Source organism: Helianthus annuus, chromosome 5, assembly GCF_002127325.2.
Source record: "Helianthus annuus cultivar XRQ/B chromosome 5, HanXRQr2.0-SUNRISE, whole genome shotgun sequence".
NCBI classification, from domain to species: Eukaryota; Viridiplantae; Streptophyta; class Magnoliopsida; order Asterales; family Asteraceae; genus Helianthus; species Helianthus annuus.
Genome location: NC_035437.2, coordinates 106,083,647 through 106,105,388, shown reverse-complemented (window position 1 = coordinate 106,105,388; position 21,742 = coordinate 106,083,647). Strand labels below are relative to the sequence as shown.

General features: G+C 37.4%; 1 protein-coding gene across 1 annotated transcript; it reads right to left on the bottom strand.

Annotated features, from left to right (window-relative positions):
- Window positions 1–324: 324 nt before the first annotated feature.
- On the bottom strand, window positions 325–3,745 carry LOC118492138 (caffeoylshikimate esterase-like). Its single transcript, XM_035989937.1, has 6 exons — window positions 3,711–3,745; window positions 2,882–2,970; window positions 2,379–2,509; window positions 1,033–1,170; window positions 855–953; window positions 325–765 (listed from the first exon to the last, which is right to left on the bottom strand). The coding sequence occupies exons 1-6, from the start codon at window positions 3,743–3,745 to the stop codon at window positions 466–468; spliced, it is 792 nt and encodes a 263-aa protein (XP_035845830.1). The 3' UTR covers window positions 325–465.
- Between the last annotated feature and the right edge of the window lie 17,997 nt (window positions 3,746–21,742).

The following is a 21,742-nucleotide window of genomic DNA, read 5'->3' as shown; positions in this document are numbered from 1 at the left end:
AAAAATCTACAAAATATGAAAAGTGTGGGAGACCAAAGTTATAAGTAAAAGAGTTGTGAGGTTAAATTGCAATAGATGAAAACCTTTGGGTTAAAAGTAAAAGGTCAAATAGATATGAGTTAAAACTTAAAAGTGTAATATCAATTTTTTTTAAAAAACTCTCAAAGCTTTGAGTACAATATACCTGTATGTCTAAATATGTTGCTAATTTTAGTGTTAATAAATATATTCTAACTGATATCGATTACTAGTATAGCTCCACCCTAGATAGGACCTAAGGACCTTCACCAATTCCAGGTCAAATGTGGGCTCATGATGTTGATATGGTACAAAAGTTCATTGGAATACACTTATCGTTAACCAGTTTTGTCTAATAACATTCTACATGATATAAAACTTGTATATATTTTTTGTAAATTCCTGATTCTAGAAAAATAATATGCAAGTATGTAGTTTTGTGATCGATCAATCAACCAACTTCTTTGTGCTCGAGGTATTTGTGTGTAACTCATCATTTGCGTTCTTTTGTTCCCTCTCCAATCTCGAGTTTCCACTAGAAATTCTGTCATCAATCCAACTTATTATGTCTTGGAACACAATATCTATGTTCTCAGTGAACTCCCCGTACGTGAGAGAATGCCACATTTCCGGATACAATTTAAACATTTTGGCGAAACTTGAAGCAGTTTCATATAGAAGTTTGCTCACTGTTGGATCAGTCACCTTGTCTGCTTCTCCATGTCCAACGAAGAATGGAAATGTGACCTAATTAAAACAAATTTGTCATGTTAGTTTTAGAAACATATTTCTTGGTACGTTATTTCTAATAAATAAAAAAAACTCAATAAGCTTACCTCTTGGAGCCTCTTTTCAAGGTCTAAGCTAACATTTAGTAGTTGGTTGGCGGTTTGTAAACGAAGTCGACCTTTATAACATAGAGGGTTATTACGAACCTGACACACAAACATACAATTTGGTAAGTTATATGCATTACCTTGACTAACACAAATACATGACTAGATTTATTCTTACCTCCTCCCTAATCGCAGGATCTCTAAAAGCAACATCGACAATATCTTGACCCGGGACAATTTTCCATGTTGGGATTATTTTTGTGAGTTTCGTTAGCACTTTAATCACCAGTTGAGGTGGCTTCATATCATCAGCAATCTAAGAATTAAAAAACATAAACATATAATATTACGGATAACAACTTGAATATAAACTGAATTACGTAAATAATCATCAGATATAATAATACATAAACATAATATTCGGCCAAGGCTTAATCATTTTCCAACTTTGTATTTTTCTCTTTGATTTTTTTATACTTAAAATTATTTTTCATGTGATACATAATCAAAATCAAACACTTTTATTCAACATGTGTATATTTCAACAAACATTGAACGTTAGGTTGGTTTCACTGTCATTTATGTTGGCCTTATCATTTCATCCATAAAAGCTATACATTTCAAATATCAATTGCAACCTTTACAACCTTTCACACTCGATAGATAGTACGGAATAGCGACGTAAAACCATTTGTTTCTAGAAAAAAGTGATTTTTGAAAAGCAAGATAGTTTTTTTTCTTTCATGGATATTTCCCACTTGAAATCCCATAATTACCCCTCAGATTTTAAGAAAATGCACGGCACTTTTTGTATTAAATGAGCATGGTATCTAATTTAATAAGGAAATGATACTTGACACAAAACCAATTTAAGATCATATATAGTTTTTTAGATTTTTTTAACGGCAAATTTCTTTTAATCCTTTGTTGTCTGTAAAACTTGAACCCAAATATTTAAAGGTTTTGTCTTCGCTAATGGACCACCACCACATTGGTTACTTCTAGTTTCAATACAGATTTATTAAATTTTATATGAGAAAAGGTTATTGATTTCAATATTTTTGACACATTTGAAATGTTATTAGTTGCTAATTTCTAAACAGAGGAAGAGAACACACACATATATAAGGAAGTTTAATACAATACTTTTAGTAAATTATTCGAATCTAATACGTTTATAGTTGTCCTTTTGAATGTGATATATAAGTTGGTTATATAACTACATGGCCGTCTTGCTCACTATATAAGATAAGCACTAAATACAAATGTTTATTATGATGTTTTACTTTAAAATTAGTTATATATTAAGCGAGATAATTAATAAACCTGGTGTTTGTGTTTTTATCTTTATTAAAGTGGTGTATGTTCAAGTTACATAAGATAGACCTTAGGTGGATTTAAGAGTAAATTTTATGGGTGTGTTGGAGTTAAAAAAAGTTATGTACAATAGAGATAATTAATATATGTATACTAGTTGCCATATTTGAACAGAAAAGAAAACAGAGGAAGAGAAGTAGCTCATACCTTGCACATAGGTGCAACCAAGACTCCACCATCCCAGTACTCTGGTTTCTTCCTATGTAACAAGAGAACCATTGCTCCTCCCATAGATTCTCCAAGCAATATCCTCATTTTTCTTTTATTTTCTTTCTTTTCTGAAAATAAAATGCACATTAATTAAAACATATACATTTCAAATCACAATAAATCATTTTTCTAATATTTTTTTAAAAATAATGTTTTTAGTGTATTTTCTAAAAATAATCTTTTTAGTGAGGGGATATATTTTTCAAAAAGTAAATATATGAATTCTCTATTGCATTTTAAAATAGTATTAATAACTATAAAAAGGTATATGACATGTATTGATATGTTCATAGTTATCCTATAAAACAAGAACCAATTCAAAATCTTCATTCACCCGGTCTTATTTGACCAAGTCAAAATTTTAAAATTCAACCATTTGAGTTGAAGCTAATTTAATAATGAGAAGAATACAAATCAATATAAAATAAATAAAAAATTACCACAAATGCTTGTGAAATAATCGGAGCAATCTGTAACAAGATCATCAAAAGAGGGGATATAACCCTGAATTCCAGAAGACTTCCATGACCTTGGTTATCTATACCATAAACTGCAAATCCTGCCTTCACAAGCCTTAATGCAGCCCCTGTTTAATTTCAATTAATCCAAATCAATATAAATAATTTATATTTTTTGTTGTACGAAATAGGGCGGCGCCACTGTATAAAAAAATAAGAAGCCTGAATCCTACGTTTTTTTATGCCACCCCTTGTTTTAGTGTTTGACTAAGTTCGCTTCGTATTTGATTCTTTCTATCCGAACATAACTCCCTCAACTCTCAATCTCTCGAAATTTTTGCAATAAAAATGTATGTCTTCTCGTATGTTAGGATTCTAAACAAAAAGGAATAATAGATTTTAATAATCCCAACTATTAGCTGTTGGCCGGCAACGGTCCCAACTTCAAAAATAACCAGTAGTAGTCCCACATTTTCACATATTTTAAGGAGACAAAAAGAATTTGGGGTTCTGTTAGTAAAGGTTCGTTGGTTTACAATATGTGAAAAAGTCCACTGGTTATTTTTGAAGTTAGAACCGTTGCCAGCCAACAACTAATAGTTAAGATTATTAAAATCCATTATTTCAGAAAAAAAAAAGTACCTCTTTATACTAAAAGGACCGTATTTTAGAATCCACTTTATGGCGTTGATAAGAAACTCCCAATATATATTTATTTTAATCTTCATTTTTAAAGATATGAAGCAATAAATCATAATGAATCATTTTGTACACTTGAAACTCAAGTAAGGTGTGGAAGAAGCCAGCTGACCTTTCATGGAGACACTGCATTCCTGCCATAGCCATGGTTAAGAAAGATCAAAGCCTTTGGCTCGGTATCAACGGGCAGCCATCTACACGTAAAAGCTGTAATCCTTTCGAGTTACAATAAAATTCCTGAAAATTATTCACATCACCATGACTGTAAGCCCCAAGTGTTCATGCCAAAATTATAAAAAAAAAACAAAAAACAAACAAAATCAGAGCAATTTTGTAATCTAAAAGTTTGCGAATAACAATACCTCTTCATATTTGATATTTGAAGCTTCAGTCGCCTAAAACAAGATTAAACAAAGAAACCCAAAAACCAAAAAACTAAATTAATCAACAAATAACATGATATTTTATTACAGTGTATTGGAGAACAAATATAAGAGGTAAGAAGAGAGTCATACCATGAAAGTTGAAACAGGGTATTCTTCAAATCTTATAAAAATCACAATCTTTGACTCTTCCTTAATTTTTGGAGTATATATGGATTTGGTTGCGATAAAATTGGAAGTTTTTTAGGATTGAGAGGATGATGGATGTGTGGAATATAAGACGTGATCTCTATTACTTATATATTCGTTTCTTGGATTTAGCTAGTGGATGATTTCATTTATTAATATAATAATAATATATTATCTTTTAATATGTGGGCTCGTGGTTATAACGAAGAGTCGTTTGACCATTCTTAATATTTTTAATTTTAAGTTTTGTCCATTAAAGAAATCGTTATTTTTTACACTACATCGTCCATGGTAGGACTAGGAGCATTTCATTAAAAACAATAAATTATACTAAAAAACACTACATTTCCACTTTCCTTTTCAATTAAATAATATTTTTTTATATCTTTATCATTACCTTTTATTCTCTCTTTCACTCACAACCACTTGCGTCCTCCAAAATATACAAATGAACAGTAATATGTTTCTCTCTCCTCCACACACAGAATTTAATGGAATGGATGTTTTTTTTTTTTTTTGAACGGCGAAAGATCTATATATATATATATATATATATATATATATATAGAACCCAGCAAGGAGCTGGAACGAAACAACAAACAACAAAAGTAAAGCGACAAACAAGGACAAGCTACATTACAACAGCTCAATAATGTTAAAATCAGACCATTTGTTCCAAGTCAATAGAAGCCGACTTATTCTGTAACGCATCCAGAGATATGAATCCTCCTTGATGATCTCAAGCGTTTTTTCACCGGAATAAAAACTCCATCGAAGGTCTTCTTATTACGAGCTAGCCGTATTCTCCAAATTGTAGCTAAAATCACGAGGTGGACGATCTTTCTCCATTTCCTCGAGCCCGGGCTGGTGTCGATAATCTCGAAGATCTTCGATAACGAGGACATCGACGCTTGGAACGGAATTCGCAGCCAGGACAAAAACATTCCACCAGATACTCTTGGCAAACAGGCAGGAAACGAAGATATGGTTAACATCTTCCCGACCATCCCACATCTATCGCATAACTGGTTCTGAATGTGAATTCCTCTCTTCATCAACTCGCACTTCGACGCCACTTTGCCCTGTAATGCACGCCACGCTAAAAAATTAACTTTCAGAGTAGCCCAGTTGTTCCACTTAAACAGACTACCGTATTAGGCAAACCGTCATTCTCCGCTAATTGCTTCCTCACATCTTTAACGGAAAATTGAACTCCTTCACTGTTGTCAAATACCCAACGATCCCGCTCGCTCGAGATGTGCCCTGCTATAAGATGGCCAAATATGGCACCGGTCTGAGCCATTCAGCCGTTGATGACGGATCCGTATCCAATCCCAAACCCACCGATTTATTACTAGACATGTCCGCAAAATTATCCGACACAAGGCTCTCCTATTTTTAGCCAGCCGAATATGTCTGGGAAACTGTCTTGAATGAAGCGCTGACCAACCCAAACGTCCCTCCAAAAACGAATATTCGATCCTTTTCCCACAGTCACTTTGAGTTTGTTAGATAACACAACACCGTTCTTTGCCAGAGTCTCGCTATAGATCCAATATCCTTCCAAACGCTCGGATAGATTTTTGACAGGACCAGTTTATTATTGGTCCGTCTTGTGAATGGATGTGACAACCTTTAGCCCAAGGTGCTCGGGATTCTCCCTCAGGCGCCACACCACTTTACCAACATAGCTACGTTAAATTCCTTGATCTGCCGATTCCGAGACCCCCTTTCTCCTTGTTTCTAGTGAGAAAGTCCCATTTTACCCACTCATTTTATGCTTCTCACATTCTTCCCCAAACGAAATCTCTCCTGATTTTTCTAGCCTTTTCAAGACCGAGATCAGGGCTTTTAAAAATGGAGAGATAGATAAGAAGGGAGACTGCCCAGGACAGATTTGGCTAGTGTTATCCTACCCGCAAAAGATAACGAGTTCGCTTTCAAAGATGCCAATTTTGCTTGTGATCTATCGATGACCGGTTTCCACTTGCTAACTCCTTTCATGTTTGCACCAATAGGAACTCCGAGATAATCGAAGGGAAAAGAACCATTCTTACAGTTCAGAAGGCCGCCATTCTCTTGACCTCCGAATCGCCAACACCAACTCCAAAAAGGTTACATTTCTTAGCATTGATATTAAGACCCGAGACCAAACTAAGACACCTCAGAAGCCGGCTAAGTGCGCAGACGTTCTCTTCGGACCATTCACCAATAAAAAGTACGTCATCGCATAGCAAAGATGGGAGATGCTTGGACCGTTTATGTGGCAAATTAATCCCTTTGAATAACCCGGACTCCACAGCTCTATTAACAAACATAGATAAAACCTCCATGGCTAGCACAAAGAGGAAAGGGGACAAAGGATCCCCTTGACGGAGTCCCCTCTTGGAAGGCAAATTCTTCGGTTGGAGATCCGTTTATCAAAACCGACCCTTTACCAGATTTCAAGGCAGCCTATCACCCACTTAATCCACTTATCAGGAAAATTCATGAACTCCATAGTCTTAAACAGAAACTTCCAATTGAGAGAGTCATATGCCTTGTGAAAGTCGACTTTGAAAATAAGAATTTTTTTCTTATTCTTCTTAGACCACGAAACGATTTCGTTTACAATAATAACATTATCCAGAATATTTCGATTGCCCACAAAGGTCGTTGGGCTCAGGGAGACCAGAAAATCGATGATAGGTTTCAACCGGTTCGCCATAACTTTCGTAACAATTTTATATACGGATCCAACTAAGGTGATGGGCCTAAACTGAGAGAGGATTGAGGATCGCCGACTTGGCGATAAGGGTGATGAAAGTTGCATTGCAACCTTTGCTGAAATTACCAGTGGAATGGAAGTCCATAAACAATTTTCTAACAAAGGTTTTAATTCGATCCAATACCTTTGTAGAATTTCAAATGAAACCGTCTGGCCCTGCGCTTTGCTGCCATCACACTCTTTTATAGCTCTTAATTTCTTCCGAAGAGAACATGACCACAAGAGAATCCGCCAAGTCTTGGGGGATGGAAGCGAGGCCCAGATTTGAGAATTGAGGTCGTCTACGCATTGGTTCGGCAATAGGCTTTTGAACCAATTTTTAACTTCCACCTTCAATGCATCCGGTTCCCACACCCGCACCCCATTGAAAACGAGCTCCTGAATTCTGTTACTGCCGTGTATATCTTAATAACCGGTGAAAAAAATTGGAAATCTCGTCCCGAATTGGATCCACTTGATCCGAGCCTTTTGTTGTAGGTCCAGGCACTTATTATGTTCTATAGCCTTTAACTTAGCCCGAAGACATGCCCGTTTCTCCAGGTCTCATTCAAAAGATTAGCCGATTCCGCCTTTAACTCCAGCTCGTCAATGCCTTTGATCACAGTCTCATATTCTTTCTCCTCCTGAACCCGGACCGACTCCCTCTACTTTTTGATGTCCTGTTTTGATCAGCCTAAGCATTTTGGAAAGGGCTAAATCACCTGGTAACTCTGATACAGCCCCAGCCACCTGATGAATGACAAAATTGTTAACCTCTTCCATCCCGATCCATCTATTAAAGAACTTGAAGGGAATTGGCCCGAAATGCCAGATTTTTGCACCCTAAGGAAAACTGGGCGATGGTCCGACAAAGCCCCGTCGAAGGACTTTTTAGATAGCCGTAGGCCATTTAGCCATGAAAGAGTCACACACTAAAACCCGATCTAGTTTGCTCAATTTTTTCCCGTTATCGGACATATACGTGAATTTCCCACCTTGCATATTGTACTCCATAAGACCTACCCTGATAATAAAATCATTAAAAGCTGATGCGGCTGATTCATCAAACCTTGAGTTCATCCTTTCTTCAGCTATTCTCACTTTATTGAAGTCACCCAAATAACCCAGAGACCTGAGAAGTTCTGTTTGAGCTCAACGATATCCTCCCAAACCAATTTACGAGCCGCCAATTCTCTAGGAGCATAGAGGTTCATGACATTAATCATTTCTACCTCGTTCGGAATGGAACCGGAGGTCAATAAGAAGCCGTTTCCCTTATGCACTGTCAGGGGTATGCCTACACCTCGTGCATAAGACGTGGCCATTTTATAATACAATGATGTCAGGGATATCCGGGACATGGTCATTAACCCCTAAATGCTTTTATTTCAAACAATACAGATTAAAGCGGGTTACCTCAACAATTTAATCACAATACGACTAAACATTCAATACCCGTCCAAGCGGTATTATTATAATACCGTATCCCAACCCCGTTAGGGAAATAAGTTAAAACTATTTACCTAACTAGCAAAAGCAATTTATACTCAGCCGTATATTCTTAATCAGCAAGCGCAAGTACTTCTACTGGGGCTCTCAATCTGGAACGAAGGTTTTATTAACTATTAGATTCCTAACGGGTCTTATTTAAGTCGTAACTTAGACCAGTTAGTTTTAAGGGAAAGTGTTACGGTTCAAAACGCATGATAAGCGAAGACCGGATTGGAATGTGATTTAGACCCGACAAGTTAGAGACTTGTATATATGGTTAAACTAAACACATTCTGAACTTTGAGATAAAAAATGATAAGGTTTGACCGTTTCGGCTAATTTATGCAAACTAGTTACATAAACCGGAACCGAACACCAGGAGGCGTATCGGGTAACCGTAAGAGTCCTATACAGTTTCCTAAGTCAATATGCTCTAAATATGTTGTGATATCAGTAGGATATCTTCCATTTGCCCAAAAACGAGTTTAACCCCAATATACGCCCCGTAGGGGTATTTTGGTCATTTTAAAGATTATAAAGCGATTTCCGGGTTTAAACAGGAAATCTGGGTTTCTGACCAGTTTATAAAGTTCAAAATACTTTATTTATTGATTTAAAATCAGTAGCAATTGGATTCGTGTTAAATACTATGTAGAACTCATTTTATGTCCGAAAAGGGTATATTCGGTATTTACCGAATCGAGGTCATAACCGTAGGTTATGACAGGTTAAAAATAATTAAAAATCTTTAAAAATCTCAAAATATATTTTACATCAGTGTGTAAAAGGTTGGTGTCGAAATTGGGTTTAGATAGGCTTTATGCTAAGTGCGCCTTTAATTACAAAAGTTTTCTTAATTGCGCTACTTAGCATAACTCCTATTTCTGGACTCGGATTGACATGAAATTTAGGGACATGTTTAGAAATCAGTAACCAAGGTTATTATCCTTTCACATGTCCAAAATTCTCGTTTTAAGGTCAAAAGGGCATTATGGTCAACTTTTAAGCATATAACGGAAATGTACAACGACTCGAACAAACAACGAACCAGCCACAGAAGGTTATACCATCATGTAACCTGGTCCTAAGAGAGTCCTAAGGCATATCTAAATCATACTAAATTAGGTCAGAACTGAAGTCAAAGTAAAAGTCAAAGTTTTGCGACTTTCGGTTCCAAACCGGGTCTAAACAGAAAATTGTCGGATCAACAAGCTTAGATCAGTTCTTAAGCTTATCACCAAGTTATATGAGTGACAAAATAGGTTATACGCCTTCTACATTGCTACTTATGCGTTAAATTGAAAATTTAGCTTTTGTTGACTTTTATAAACAACTTTGACCCGATATTTGATCTAGTTAGAATGGGAATCAGAGGGTGCCCTTTTAAGGGGTTTAAAGCCCACATGATTACCAACTTATAAACCACCTTTGATCCGACTAATCACTGGACCAATAATGATTTATCGTTAAGTCAACCGTTAATTACGACGGTTTGACTTCTAAGCTAAAACTAAGCGAAAACTCAATAAGGAAAGGTCAAGCATACTTACAAAGGTCCTATGCACGACTAGGGAAGCTTAGAAGGAGTCTTGAGCTCCAGAAATGATCAGCAGATGAAGGAATGAATGGATGATCAAAGTGTGCAACAATGGGCTTTATATAGTGTTCATATCTTCATAGATTGTTGACAACAAGGTCTACCATTGATGTTTGATCACTAACAAGTGTCCCTAAATGTTTAGGGGTTGTTTAGGCAGCTCTTGGAAGTGTTTAAAGGCAACATAAGTCGGTTAAGAGCTCAAACAGGCTGCTGCCACAAGTTTCTGTATCTGGGCAAGCCAGGCGGCCCGCGTAAGACTTTTACCAGGCTTACGCGCCCCGCGTGGGCCTTCTGATCTGATTTCCAAACTTTTCACTATTTGCAGGTTGGCTCTTGGCTCTTCGAAAGGTCAACTTAACTTATCTCTTGCACTTGACCCCTTCAAATTACCTACAAGGGCCCCTACACTTTTACCTATCATGCTAAGTCCTTGTTTACCTTGTTATTACCCGAAAAGTCTTAACTTTCAATGTTGACGCTTTTAACCCCCCATGTACGAAATCGATCATAACTTTCTCATTTTACAACGGAACTTTATGAAATTTAAATCGTGCATTGTAGTGAGCATAATTTACCGTTACAAAGCCTCGGGTTTCCTAAAAGGTCACTCAGAGGTATAACTTAAACATGTTGACACATTTAACCCCTGTAGTTTGTAATCTCTCACTTTCTTCCCCATTTCGTTCCGTATGATCTATGATTCATTCGTTTGAAGGTATGAGCATCATGTAGGGTTTCTGTAAAGTATATTTATCCCTTTTGTCATTTTGAACCTTGAATTCACATACTTTCTATGTTTATCAACTTTAGTCCCTCTATCGTATTTATTAACACGTTCAAGCTTATGACACGTGTCAATATATTATAGGACGCAAATTTTCGAGGTGTTACGTCCTCACCCTCTTAAAAGAAATCTCGACCTCGAGATTTGTTAATGTAAAGGAAGTATTTTCTGTCTTATATTGGGCTTAATCTTCCCAGTACCTTTGAGCCTCTAAGGTACTCCAATTGACCTTTATAATAGGTACAGTATCTTTTTGGGGCTTTAATCCTATCGATCCTTAATCGACACAGGATGCTTATCACATCATAAATCTGCATATCATTGTGTGATAGTGTTCCTGACTTATTGGTGAAATACATCCTTCAGTCACTAGTGTGCAGTAATATTGCGAGCTCCCGTCAAGCTTCTTAAATAGGTTTTAGCTTATAAGCTACTTGATCTGATACATTCGATTTCCTTCGAAGGATTCTATATATATTCAGGGCTTAACTAGCCTGAAAATCTAACAATTTGGCACACCCTTCCTGGGTGATATCTCTTGTTGAACCTTATTCGTTACCAAGGAATCTAGGAGGTTCGCTATTTTCCGTAATCCTTGATTTTCTGCCGAATATTGGCTTCTTACAGATGATTAGGGATTTGTATGATCTTATTTGTTGTTTCCAATGCAACTTTCAGATCTGAATATTGGGCTTACCATCTACTGTCCCAACAATAGATGTTTAACATTCTACCTATACAAGGTCTCCAAAGGAGCAGCCTTGATGCTTATATATCAATCATTATAGAAAGCTTATCTTAAGGTAAGATGGTTTATTCCAACCACTGCTTAATTAATTTCAGGGAATAGACTAATCCTTGTCTTTCGTCGAACAAATCGACGATCCTGGGCAGTTGATGGAATTTCCTGATCGATGCCTATTTAGGGTTGCAGTAATAATGCATAAGCAGAATGAAACCGCCTTACTTAATTAATTATACCGAACTCTCGAATATTGAGTTAGGGCTATATGAATCCTCTATTTCAAAACTTACTTAATCAGGGTTTTTCGACCTTTTCCAATAATGGTACTGAGATGTCTTGGAGATTTCATAATAATGAATGCACCCTAAATGGGATATAATCTTAACTCTACTCGCTCTCGGGAGGTAAACAGGGTAGTCTAGGAGAAGATAATCAACATACAAGGATTACAGAGATTTTCCGAATCTCAGGCTCCAGTTCATCCATCCTGCTTGTGTCCAATGAGTGACTCATGTACGAGTCCTTTCCATTTATAGATATCCTCTTTGAATACTACTGGTTGACTTTGGTACCATATGATTATTTGAATATCCTTGCGGTTCACATGTATTAAACCTCCATACTATCAGGCATGGAAGCAATCTATGGAACATATTAAGATACACAAATCCTCATATGGCGCTTTCGTCATACATTGGTATCGAAATCAATGGAGATCAGGATATCAATTTTATAGGGATGTGTACTTTATCTGGGAGAGAGGTACATTAGGGACTTTATGATTGAAGATTCTACAGAAATAAAGGAATGAGTTCCTGTGAATTTTCTACCCGTAGGTTTTACCTTACGCTTAATATATAGGGTTTTATGAACGTTTTTAAAAGTTGCTATATACTATCGTTTATGAAGATTTATTGGTATCCGAACCAAAATAAAAATCTTAGCATTTAAATTTCTGATAAAAAAGTTAGGAAAGTTACCTGAGGCCATTATTTATGAACTAGCTCAGGTATAGGCACTTCATTCTTAGGCTTTCTTCTTTTAGCCGCATTTCCTTTGACATATTTAGGGGCACGGTGGTTTGATGTGGCCTTTCTCATTACAAGCCGAAGCAGACTGTAACGCCCTGCGTTTTCAAACATCCTACATTTAGAAACCTTACGTGAAATTCTATCTTTGGAAATCTTGTGTTCTTATAAACCATTCTTTCATCGTAATCGTTGTAAAATACGGAACTTGCGTCGTAAATAAAACTTGTACATTACACTTTTTACCTAGTTAAATCATGTTTTATTTCATATTTCACCTTGTTACAAGTTAGGGGAAACATTGTTGCATATTATTACACAAGTTAATTAACAAATTACTCATTATAGTGTTTTAAAAAAATAAAAAAAATAAAAAAATAAGAATATGGCAGCCCAATTCAGCAAAATTCAGCCCCATATAGTTGGGTTTTGTGGGCTAGTTTCAAGGTGTATACCCCTTCTAAAACACTTCCAAAGCCCAACCCATTGAAACCCTAATCCTCCCCCTATAAATACCACTTATAACCAGCCTCCCTACCACTTTTGCAACCCTAAAAACTCAAAAAAATCCACCAAACCGTAGCTGAAAGCAAGGGTTCGAGTAGATTGACACCCCTTCACGAAAATGAGCATAACTCACTCAATTCTTATCCGATTCACTCGATCTTTTTCCTACTTGCTTGTATAATCATGGGGTTCGATTCCTAGACTTCTCCTTGGAGAAATCAGACCTGGAAATGCCCCGAAATAGTCCATAAACTTTCTGTTTGTTTTTATGTTCATCAAAAACTTGTTTAAACCTATGCAACTTGTGTCTAACACATCTCATACCTATGTCCTAATGCTTACAACTTATCCCATGGTTGGTTAAGCTTAAAAACAAGGTTGAGACATTTAAAATCAGAGGATTAAACCTCATAAACTTGGTGTTTTGTTTAGGGTTTTTAACCCACAAGTCATGTCAAACTTTGTCTTTGATACATGAGTGATTATGGAACAACTTGGGTTGTCCAAACATACAATCCTCACATGATTTGATGATTTCTCTTAGTTAGTGTGTATATTTCTTATTCTTTATTGTATGTTCATGACCCTCCTTGGTTGTTTTTTTTTTACATCAAGTGTAGTGGTAAACACATAGAGGTGCCTAAATGGAAGACTTGATCTTCCTACCTCCTACATGACTTCTATGACATTTAGAGGTACCAAAATGAAGATTTTTATCTTCTACCTCATGCTTGAACTATTGGACATATATTATATAACCTAAATATATTATTCGAATAATCGAATCTTTGATGATGAACTAGTGTTCATATGTCGGGGTACTAGATTACATCATCCTAGACTATGATAACTTGTCACGATTCTAATGGAACCTTGTTCCATGAAAACATCTAAACTCCTTCGAGTTTCCTAGTGTCAAGAACAAGCATCATATGTACTAAATGATTATTTTCCATGTTATTCTCATATCTTATTTTTATGTAGTTTTAAACACCGAATCTCGACTCTAAACATACTTGAACCTTAACCCTTATACATTCGGACTCTAAATCTCTACTCGTCAACAATTGGATAATCGGAAAACATATGCAAACTTTGTGAGTATACTCGTACTTTTCCCCTTTTACTTTTACCACTTTTGGGGTGTAACATGTTTACCTATTGAAACTTACACATGAACTTTTGTCTAAACACACGAACATTCCTATAACAATGCTTGTATATGTGATGGCTTGATACTTTAAATTTGGGTGATTCTTATGTGTTGAACTTATCATTAACTTCGTACGAGCCAAACCTTGACATATGTAGCGCTATAGGATTAACGACCCGCCTCCACTGAAACTTTGGTTATGTCATGAGCAAGTTGCGTTTTTCTTGGTTTGATATGTTATACACATGCCATATTTAATGTTTATCTTGAATCGCATGCTTGCTATGAGGAATTGTTCACATTTTTATCTTATGCTATGTATGTACCAAACTTGTATACTCGCCTTTGCTTTTGCATTGAATTATTTTAAACATGTTACAGGTTGATGAGGACGATGCTAAGAAAGAAATAGCGTTGATGCCTAGATACACATATAGACGTTAGGGTTTAATATGTTGTATCAAATTTTGTTATGTTATCATGTTGTTTCGTTAAACTTGTTGTATTTGAATTTCTTGTAATGTTGACTATTTGAAGTTATGAAATGAAATGAAATTTGGATTTTCTAAATATTGTCACAAATAGCGTTATGATGTCTCTAGCAATCTTCACACTTCGTCCCATCCCGATGTTTCCGCCATTGGTTGGGGTGTGACACAGACTGCATTCTCCATGTCCTTGCAGTCCAACGTTTTATGTTCCCCTGATTTGCAGATCCCACAAGCCCTTGGTTGTGGTTGGGATTTTGGTTCGAACCTGCACTTTCCATAATGGTGTTTCTTGCAGGTCTTGCATACTGGCTTCTGGTTGGACTTTTGTTTGTTCTTCTTTATAGAGCTCTGGGAGTTATTTTCCTCCCTTTTCCTTTTTAGCTTATCTTTTGCATTTGAGGTATGAACAAGGTCCTCCTTATGAGTAAGGAAATGTGGTCCTAGATAAAATTTGGAGCGAGTAGCATGGGGCTCCTTGAACCTTTTCACAACCTCCTTCACAGCCTTCCCAACAGTTGCGTTTATCATAGTTTGAAGAACATCTTCGGAAATTCTAAGGCTCACAATCGTAGTATCATTGGCATGTGTCGCATTATTCATAACACGATCAACCGCTGTCTTATCTGAGTTTGCCATAATCGATATTGATTCCTAACATCAATAAAACAATTCCTTAGTTGCAATCCAACAAATGCTATTCTTCATCCTGATGGCATCAACATATACTAACCATGGTATCTATAGACCATACAGGCTAATATAGTACTAACATTCTTAGTGAATGTTATTTAATATATATTCATTATGTTTAGCCTAGGTCACGAAAGACCATCAATGGCATTTAAGGTTTGGGCCTAATCCATCATCTTTTTGACAGGGGATCACAATGTCACATCTGTCTTTATTATATTGATGAATTTTGGATAGCTTGAAAGCTTGTCATCAGGGTATCAGAAAAGAGTAATTCCTAATAGATACAAATATCAATCTAAGATTTGTTGGAGCATTTTCTTAAGTATCATCGGCAAATTTCCATCTCGCATTAAATGACCGGAGTCCTAAACAGGCGGAGACAACAGTTCTCAACAATTATTATTCATTATAGAATTATATGTGCCAGTAGCAACTAATTTCTGCATAACTGCTTGATAAGGAAAGGTACCTGCTATATATTTATCATACTGCACCATCTCCTGGGCGTTTATCCTGAAGACTCATGCGTTTGTTCTCTTGGCTTCTTTGGGCTTCTTCTGATTTCTAGGGCAGTTAGTCTTGATATGCCCCTTTTCGTTGCAACCGTAGCAGGTTGCATCCTTCAACTTCTTGCATTCCAAGGTTTTATGTTCTTTAGACTTGCAAATCCCACAAGGTAGAGGCTGAAACTCAAAATCTGCATTTCCCCAGGTGGTATTTCCTATAGGTTTCGCACATGGTCTTCTCACCCGACTGCTGGCTGTCTTTCTTAAACCCGGAACTCTTCTTATCCTCATAATTCCTCTCTGTCTTCTTATCGGAGCGATGAGAATCCTCATCCTCCCTTTTACGCTTTCCATCTTCATAGGCTTTGGCTGCCTTGTTTCTGACTATATCAAGTGTAAGAGATAGCGATAGGTCGGCCGCTGACTTGAACGTAGTAGGTCTCGATGCTTTCACACTTGCCTTTATTTCTGGGGCTAGACCCCCAATAAAGCGAGCTATACGCTTTGGTTCCGGCGTGATTAAGTAAGGAACCAATCGAGACATAGTATTGAAACTTGTAAGGTATGCTTGACAATCTAAGTTCTCCATGACTAATGTCAAGAATTCAGTCTCAATTTTCTCAACTTCATGTTGAGGACAGTAATTCTCTTTGATAAGAGCAACGAACTGATCCCAAGTCATGTTGTACAAAGGGGTCTTCCCCATAGCTTGGATCAGCGACCTCCACCAAGCTAGGGCTTCTCCTTTGAAAGATTGTGAAACAAACTTCACAATGTCTTGGTCTGCACATCCACTAATATCTACAACGGTGTCCATCTCATCGAGCCACGTCATGCAATCGATGGCTCCTTTTTCTCCTGTAAAGTCTCTGGGCTTGCAGGAGACAAAATATTTATATGAGCAGGTCTTAACTGGTGCCTCTTGATAAAGCACCACCTGTCTAGACGGGACACTCTTTTGATTTGACGAGTTACGATTATCGTCTTCCTTCGACTCGTGTGATTTAGAAAGGGGCTTACTACGAGCCACAGATAGAGTCTTAGAGTGTGTATCACTTGATTCATCATACTGTCTGTCGAGAGCTTGTGTAACGGCATTATCTATTAATGCCCGCAGTTCCGCACCAGTTATATTAACTCTGGGAGCATCATTATCCTCCCTCGGATGGCTGTTGACCTCATCCGATCCAGCCATGTAGCTTGATTGCTACATACATAATGACAATTATTTACTCAGAGGTTATTTTGGATTCATCATTTTTGACGATTCATCAACCATGGTAATATGAACCATATTGGTTAATTTGTTAGTTATATTTAATTAGTATCTTCATTATAATTTATCCTAGTTATAAAACATTAAGGATATTAAAGTGGCACAGGAGGCCTAGTCACAAGGATCGTTTTACATTTATAAGCCATGACTTCAGAGAGTCTAGGCACTAAGGTTTGTACATGTTTCATTACCTTTTTCTTGACAGAGAGTCAAAGACTTCAACTGTCTTTTGTCTCTTAGGACAATAAGTATGGCCCGTAGGCATTTCATCACTTATGGATGTTTATAATATGATCATCTTCATTTGATGATCTAAGCCATGATTCTAAATTACTAGGCTAGATAAGGGTTTGGAATTTCCTAATGTAAAGATGACAAGTGTAATTTTATCATGTTACTGTTGTCAGGAGCGTTAACATGTTTTCAGATGTTAACAAGAATCTGAATCTCTTTTAAACAGGTTTTTCCATCATAGCTAGGTCTTTAATGACATTCAAGCTAGGCTTTACCCCTTTAAGATTCTTTCAATATATATTCTGGTAGATCAATTATGAAAAGGGATAAATATTAGATTTATTTGATATATTATATTCATACAAAATGATAACAGGAGTATGTAATTGCCCTAACGGAACTTGAAAGGAAAGATGTTGTCCAAGAAGGGATTAAAAAGATAAACATGTCCTTATAAGGACTTATTATAGATACGATCTTCAGCAAAAAGAAGTTTTCACTTTATCTCTGAATGTTTTCTCCCTGGATGTACGTTTTATCCTAGTTGCGGTACGAAGCTCAGCATTTCTAGGCTCTGGATGAGGAGAAATTCTAATACAGCTTCTTCGCTTGGCGACGTATCCAATAAAAATTTGGAAGCAATAAGTTCCAGATTAGAATTTAGAGTATTCCTATGTTAAGTCTAGACTCAGAAGTTTTTTTTTTAAGGAATGTGCTACTGTGTCATTGAGATTAAACACAAAAGGCTAGTGTTTAATTCACTCAATGTTGGCTCTGATACCAACCTGTCACACCCCGAATTTCCACGTATCACCGGTGGGCCCGGTGGGGAGTATCGTGACGTAATTGATGTCATCATAGTCAAACAACACAATATATAAATGCACAGCGGAAGCAAAAGATAAATATATTACATTCCGAATATAAAGTAATGTCAAAGTATTACAACGGAAAGTAAAGGATCCACAGGCGGATCAAATAAAAGAAAACTGTTCAACAGACTTTAGGTATCTAGAACTTGCAAGATTCCTTATTAACGCCCTGAGCTTCCAGCCAATTATGTTCAGTACCTGTCACTTAACCCTTTTTGGAAAATACGTCAGTTTACACTGGTAAATACAATTAACCGACTCATTTGAAAAGGTTTAATAAAATTGATTTGGATGCATAAGGCACAACATATCTTTTATAACTTGGGACAATTATCTTTATAATCTTGTATACAGATTTACATGTTCGTTGTACGTTCAGGTCCCGATGTAGAAATCGAGTCAAGATTAACAGACACGCCACAAGTATAGGCCCACAAGAGAGTGAGATACCGTTTCCCTTATGCACTGTCAGGGGTATGCCTACACCTCGTGCATAAGACGTGGCCATTTTATAATACAATGATGTCAGGGATATCCGGGACATGGTCATTAACCCCTAAAGGCTTTTTTTTCAAACAATACAGATTAAAGCGGGTTACCTCAATAATTTAATCACAATACGACTAAACATTCAATACCCGTCCAAGCGGTATTATTATAATACCATATCCCAACCCCGTATAGGGAAAATAAGTTAAAACTATTTACCTGAGCTAGCAAAAGCAATTTATACTCAGCCGTATATTCTAATCAGCAAGCGCAAGTACTTCTACTGGGGCTCTCAATCTGTAACGAAGGTTTTATTAACCTATTAGATTCCTAACGGGTCTTATTTAAGTCGTAACTTAGACCAGTTAGTTTTAAGGAAAGGTTTACGGTTCAAAAGGCATGATTAAGCGAAGACCGGATTGGAATGTGATTTAGACCCGACTTTCGGTTCCGAACCGGGTCTAAATAGAAAATTGTCGGATCAAACAAGCTTAGATCAGTTCTTAAGCTTATCACCAAGTTATATGAGTGACAAAATAGGTTATGCGCCTTCTACATTGCTACTTATGCGTTAAATCAAAAATTTAGCTTCTGTTGACTTTTATAAACAACTTTGACCCGACATTTGATCTAGTTAGAATGGGAATTAGAGGGTGCCCTTTTAAGGGTTTAAAGCCCACATGATTACCAACTTATAACCACCTTTGATCCGACTAATCACTGGACCAATAATGATTTATCGTTAAGTCAACCGTTAATTACGACGGTTTGACTTCTAAGCTAAAACTAAGCGAAAACTCAATAAAGAAAGGTCAAGCATACTTACAAAGGTCCTATGCACGACTAGGGAAGCTTAGAAGGAGGTCTTGAGCTCCAGAAATGATCAGCAGATGAAGGAATGAATGGATGATCAAAGTGTGCAACAATGGGCTTTATATAGTGTTCATATCTTCATAGATTGTTGACAACAAGGTCTACCATTGATGTTCGATCACTAACAAGTGTCCCTAAATGTCTAGGGGTTGTTTAGGCAGTTCTTGGAAGTGTTTAAAGGCAACATAAGTCGGTTAAGAGCTCAAACAGGCTGCTGCCACAAGTTTCTGTATCTGGGCAAGCCAGGCGGCCCGCGTAAGACTTTTACCAGGCTTACGCGTCTCGCGTGGGCCTTCTGATCTGATTTCCAAACTTTTCACTATTTGCAGGTTGGCTCTTGGCTCTTCGAAAGGTCAACTTAACTTATCTCTTGCACTTTGACCCCTTCCAAATTACCTACAAGGGCCCCTAGACTTTTACCTATCATGCTAAGTCCTTGTTTACCTTGTTATTACCCGAAAAGTCTTAACTTTCAACGTTGACGCTTTTAACCCCTCATGTACGAAATCGATCATAACTTTCTCATTTTACAACGGAACTTTATGAAATTTAAATCGTGCATTGTAGTGAGCATAATTTACCGTTACAAAGCCTCGGGTTTCCTAAAAGGTCACTCAGAGGTATAACTTAAACATGTTGACACATTTAACTCCTGTAGTTTGTAATCTCTCACTTTCTTCCCCATTTCGTTCCGTATGATCTATGATTCATTCGTTTGAAGGTATGAGCATCATGTAGGGTTACTGTAAAGTATATTTATCCCTTGTTGTCATTTTGAACCCTTGAATTCACATACTTTCTATGTTTGTCAACTTTAGTTCCTCTATCGTATTTATTAACACGTTCAAGCTTATGACACGTGTCAATACATTATAGGACGCAAATTTTCGAGGTGTTTCAAAATCCCCTTTCACCATCTTCTTCACTTGGTTTTCGAACCCACCCAAGTGAATACCTAAAATTGTACCAAACTTTAACGTCTCCTCCACCTCCCGATCGAAAGTCTCCTTGTTCTGGTCTGAATCCACTGCTTCTCCGACTTGAGTTAGTTCCGACGCGACAACATCCACCGGTATCTCATTCCTTCTACCCTCCCCTGCTCTCAATCCCTCAACTTCTTGCCTGAAAATCTCCTCCAAATTGAAAGGATCTGACCCTAACGGATTCTCCACCTCCACTCCACTCGGGTTCTCCGCCTCCAAAGAATTCAACGAATCTGGCCTCTCATTAAGGTCAGGTGTCAAAAAGGAGTGGGCTGAGTCAATTGGGTCAAATGGGCCAGTTGTATTTTTCTTCGATTTGGGCCTGGTTGTTATAAAAGTGGAGCATTGGGGGCCCTCTGGGAGAATGGGGCCCGAGTATATTGGAGAATTCACATCCTGGCAAACCTCCTCAACGTCATTATTTCTGGGGCCCACAAAAACCGCCAACTTAGGAAACTGTTCTTTATTATTACGCATGGGCATTGACTCTCGTGCATGGGAAAACCCCATGCAAGTCTCCTCACCTTCCACACCATCGTCCCTCTCCACTCCTAACTCATCGTCTTCCATCTCTTCGTCTTCCTCCAAATTTCTGCATTTCGGACTAACCGGAGGATCAGCAAGCTCAATATTGACTGTCGGAGAAGCCGACGGCGTCTGACTAATCGGACCCAGGAACGCCGGCGTCCACTCCTCATTGAACTCGTGAACCCACACCTTGAACACCTGATCTTTCCACGCAACATCAAAGGATAGCTCCACCTTTTTTCCTGTATCGACGAGAATGGCCATTCTATCCTCCGAGATAGTGCCATCTTTTAAATCTGCTGAAGACTTGCTGATCAGCCTGCCGCACCTTTCTCCAATCCTGTTGAACATGTGTCGATCCCATAAGCATATCAGAACCCCTGTTACCCGAATCCAAGCAACCCGATCGTACACCGGGGCGATTCCTTCCCAAAGATACAACCTAGAGAACCATTGAGTCCAGAACTCATAGTTTCTCCTTAGGAATTCATCAGCTTCCTGGACTGAGGGGAAAGTTAACATTATTTTTAATCCACCCAAATAACGTACCACAGCTCAGATCAAGCACTCGTC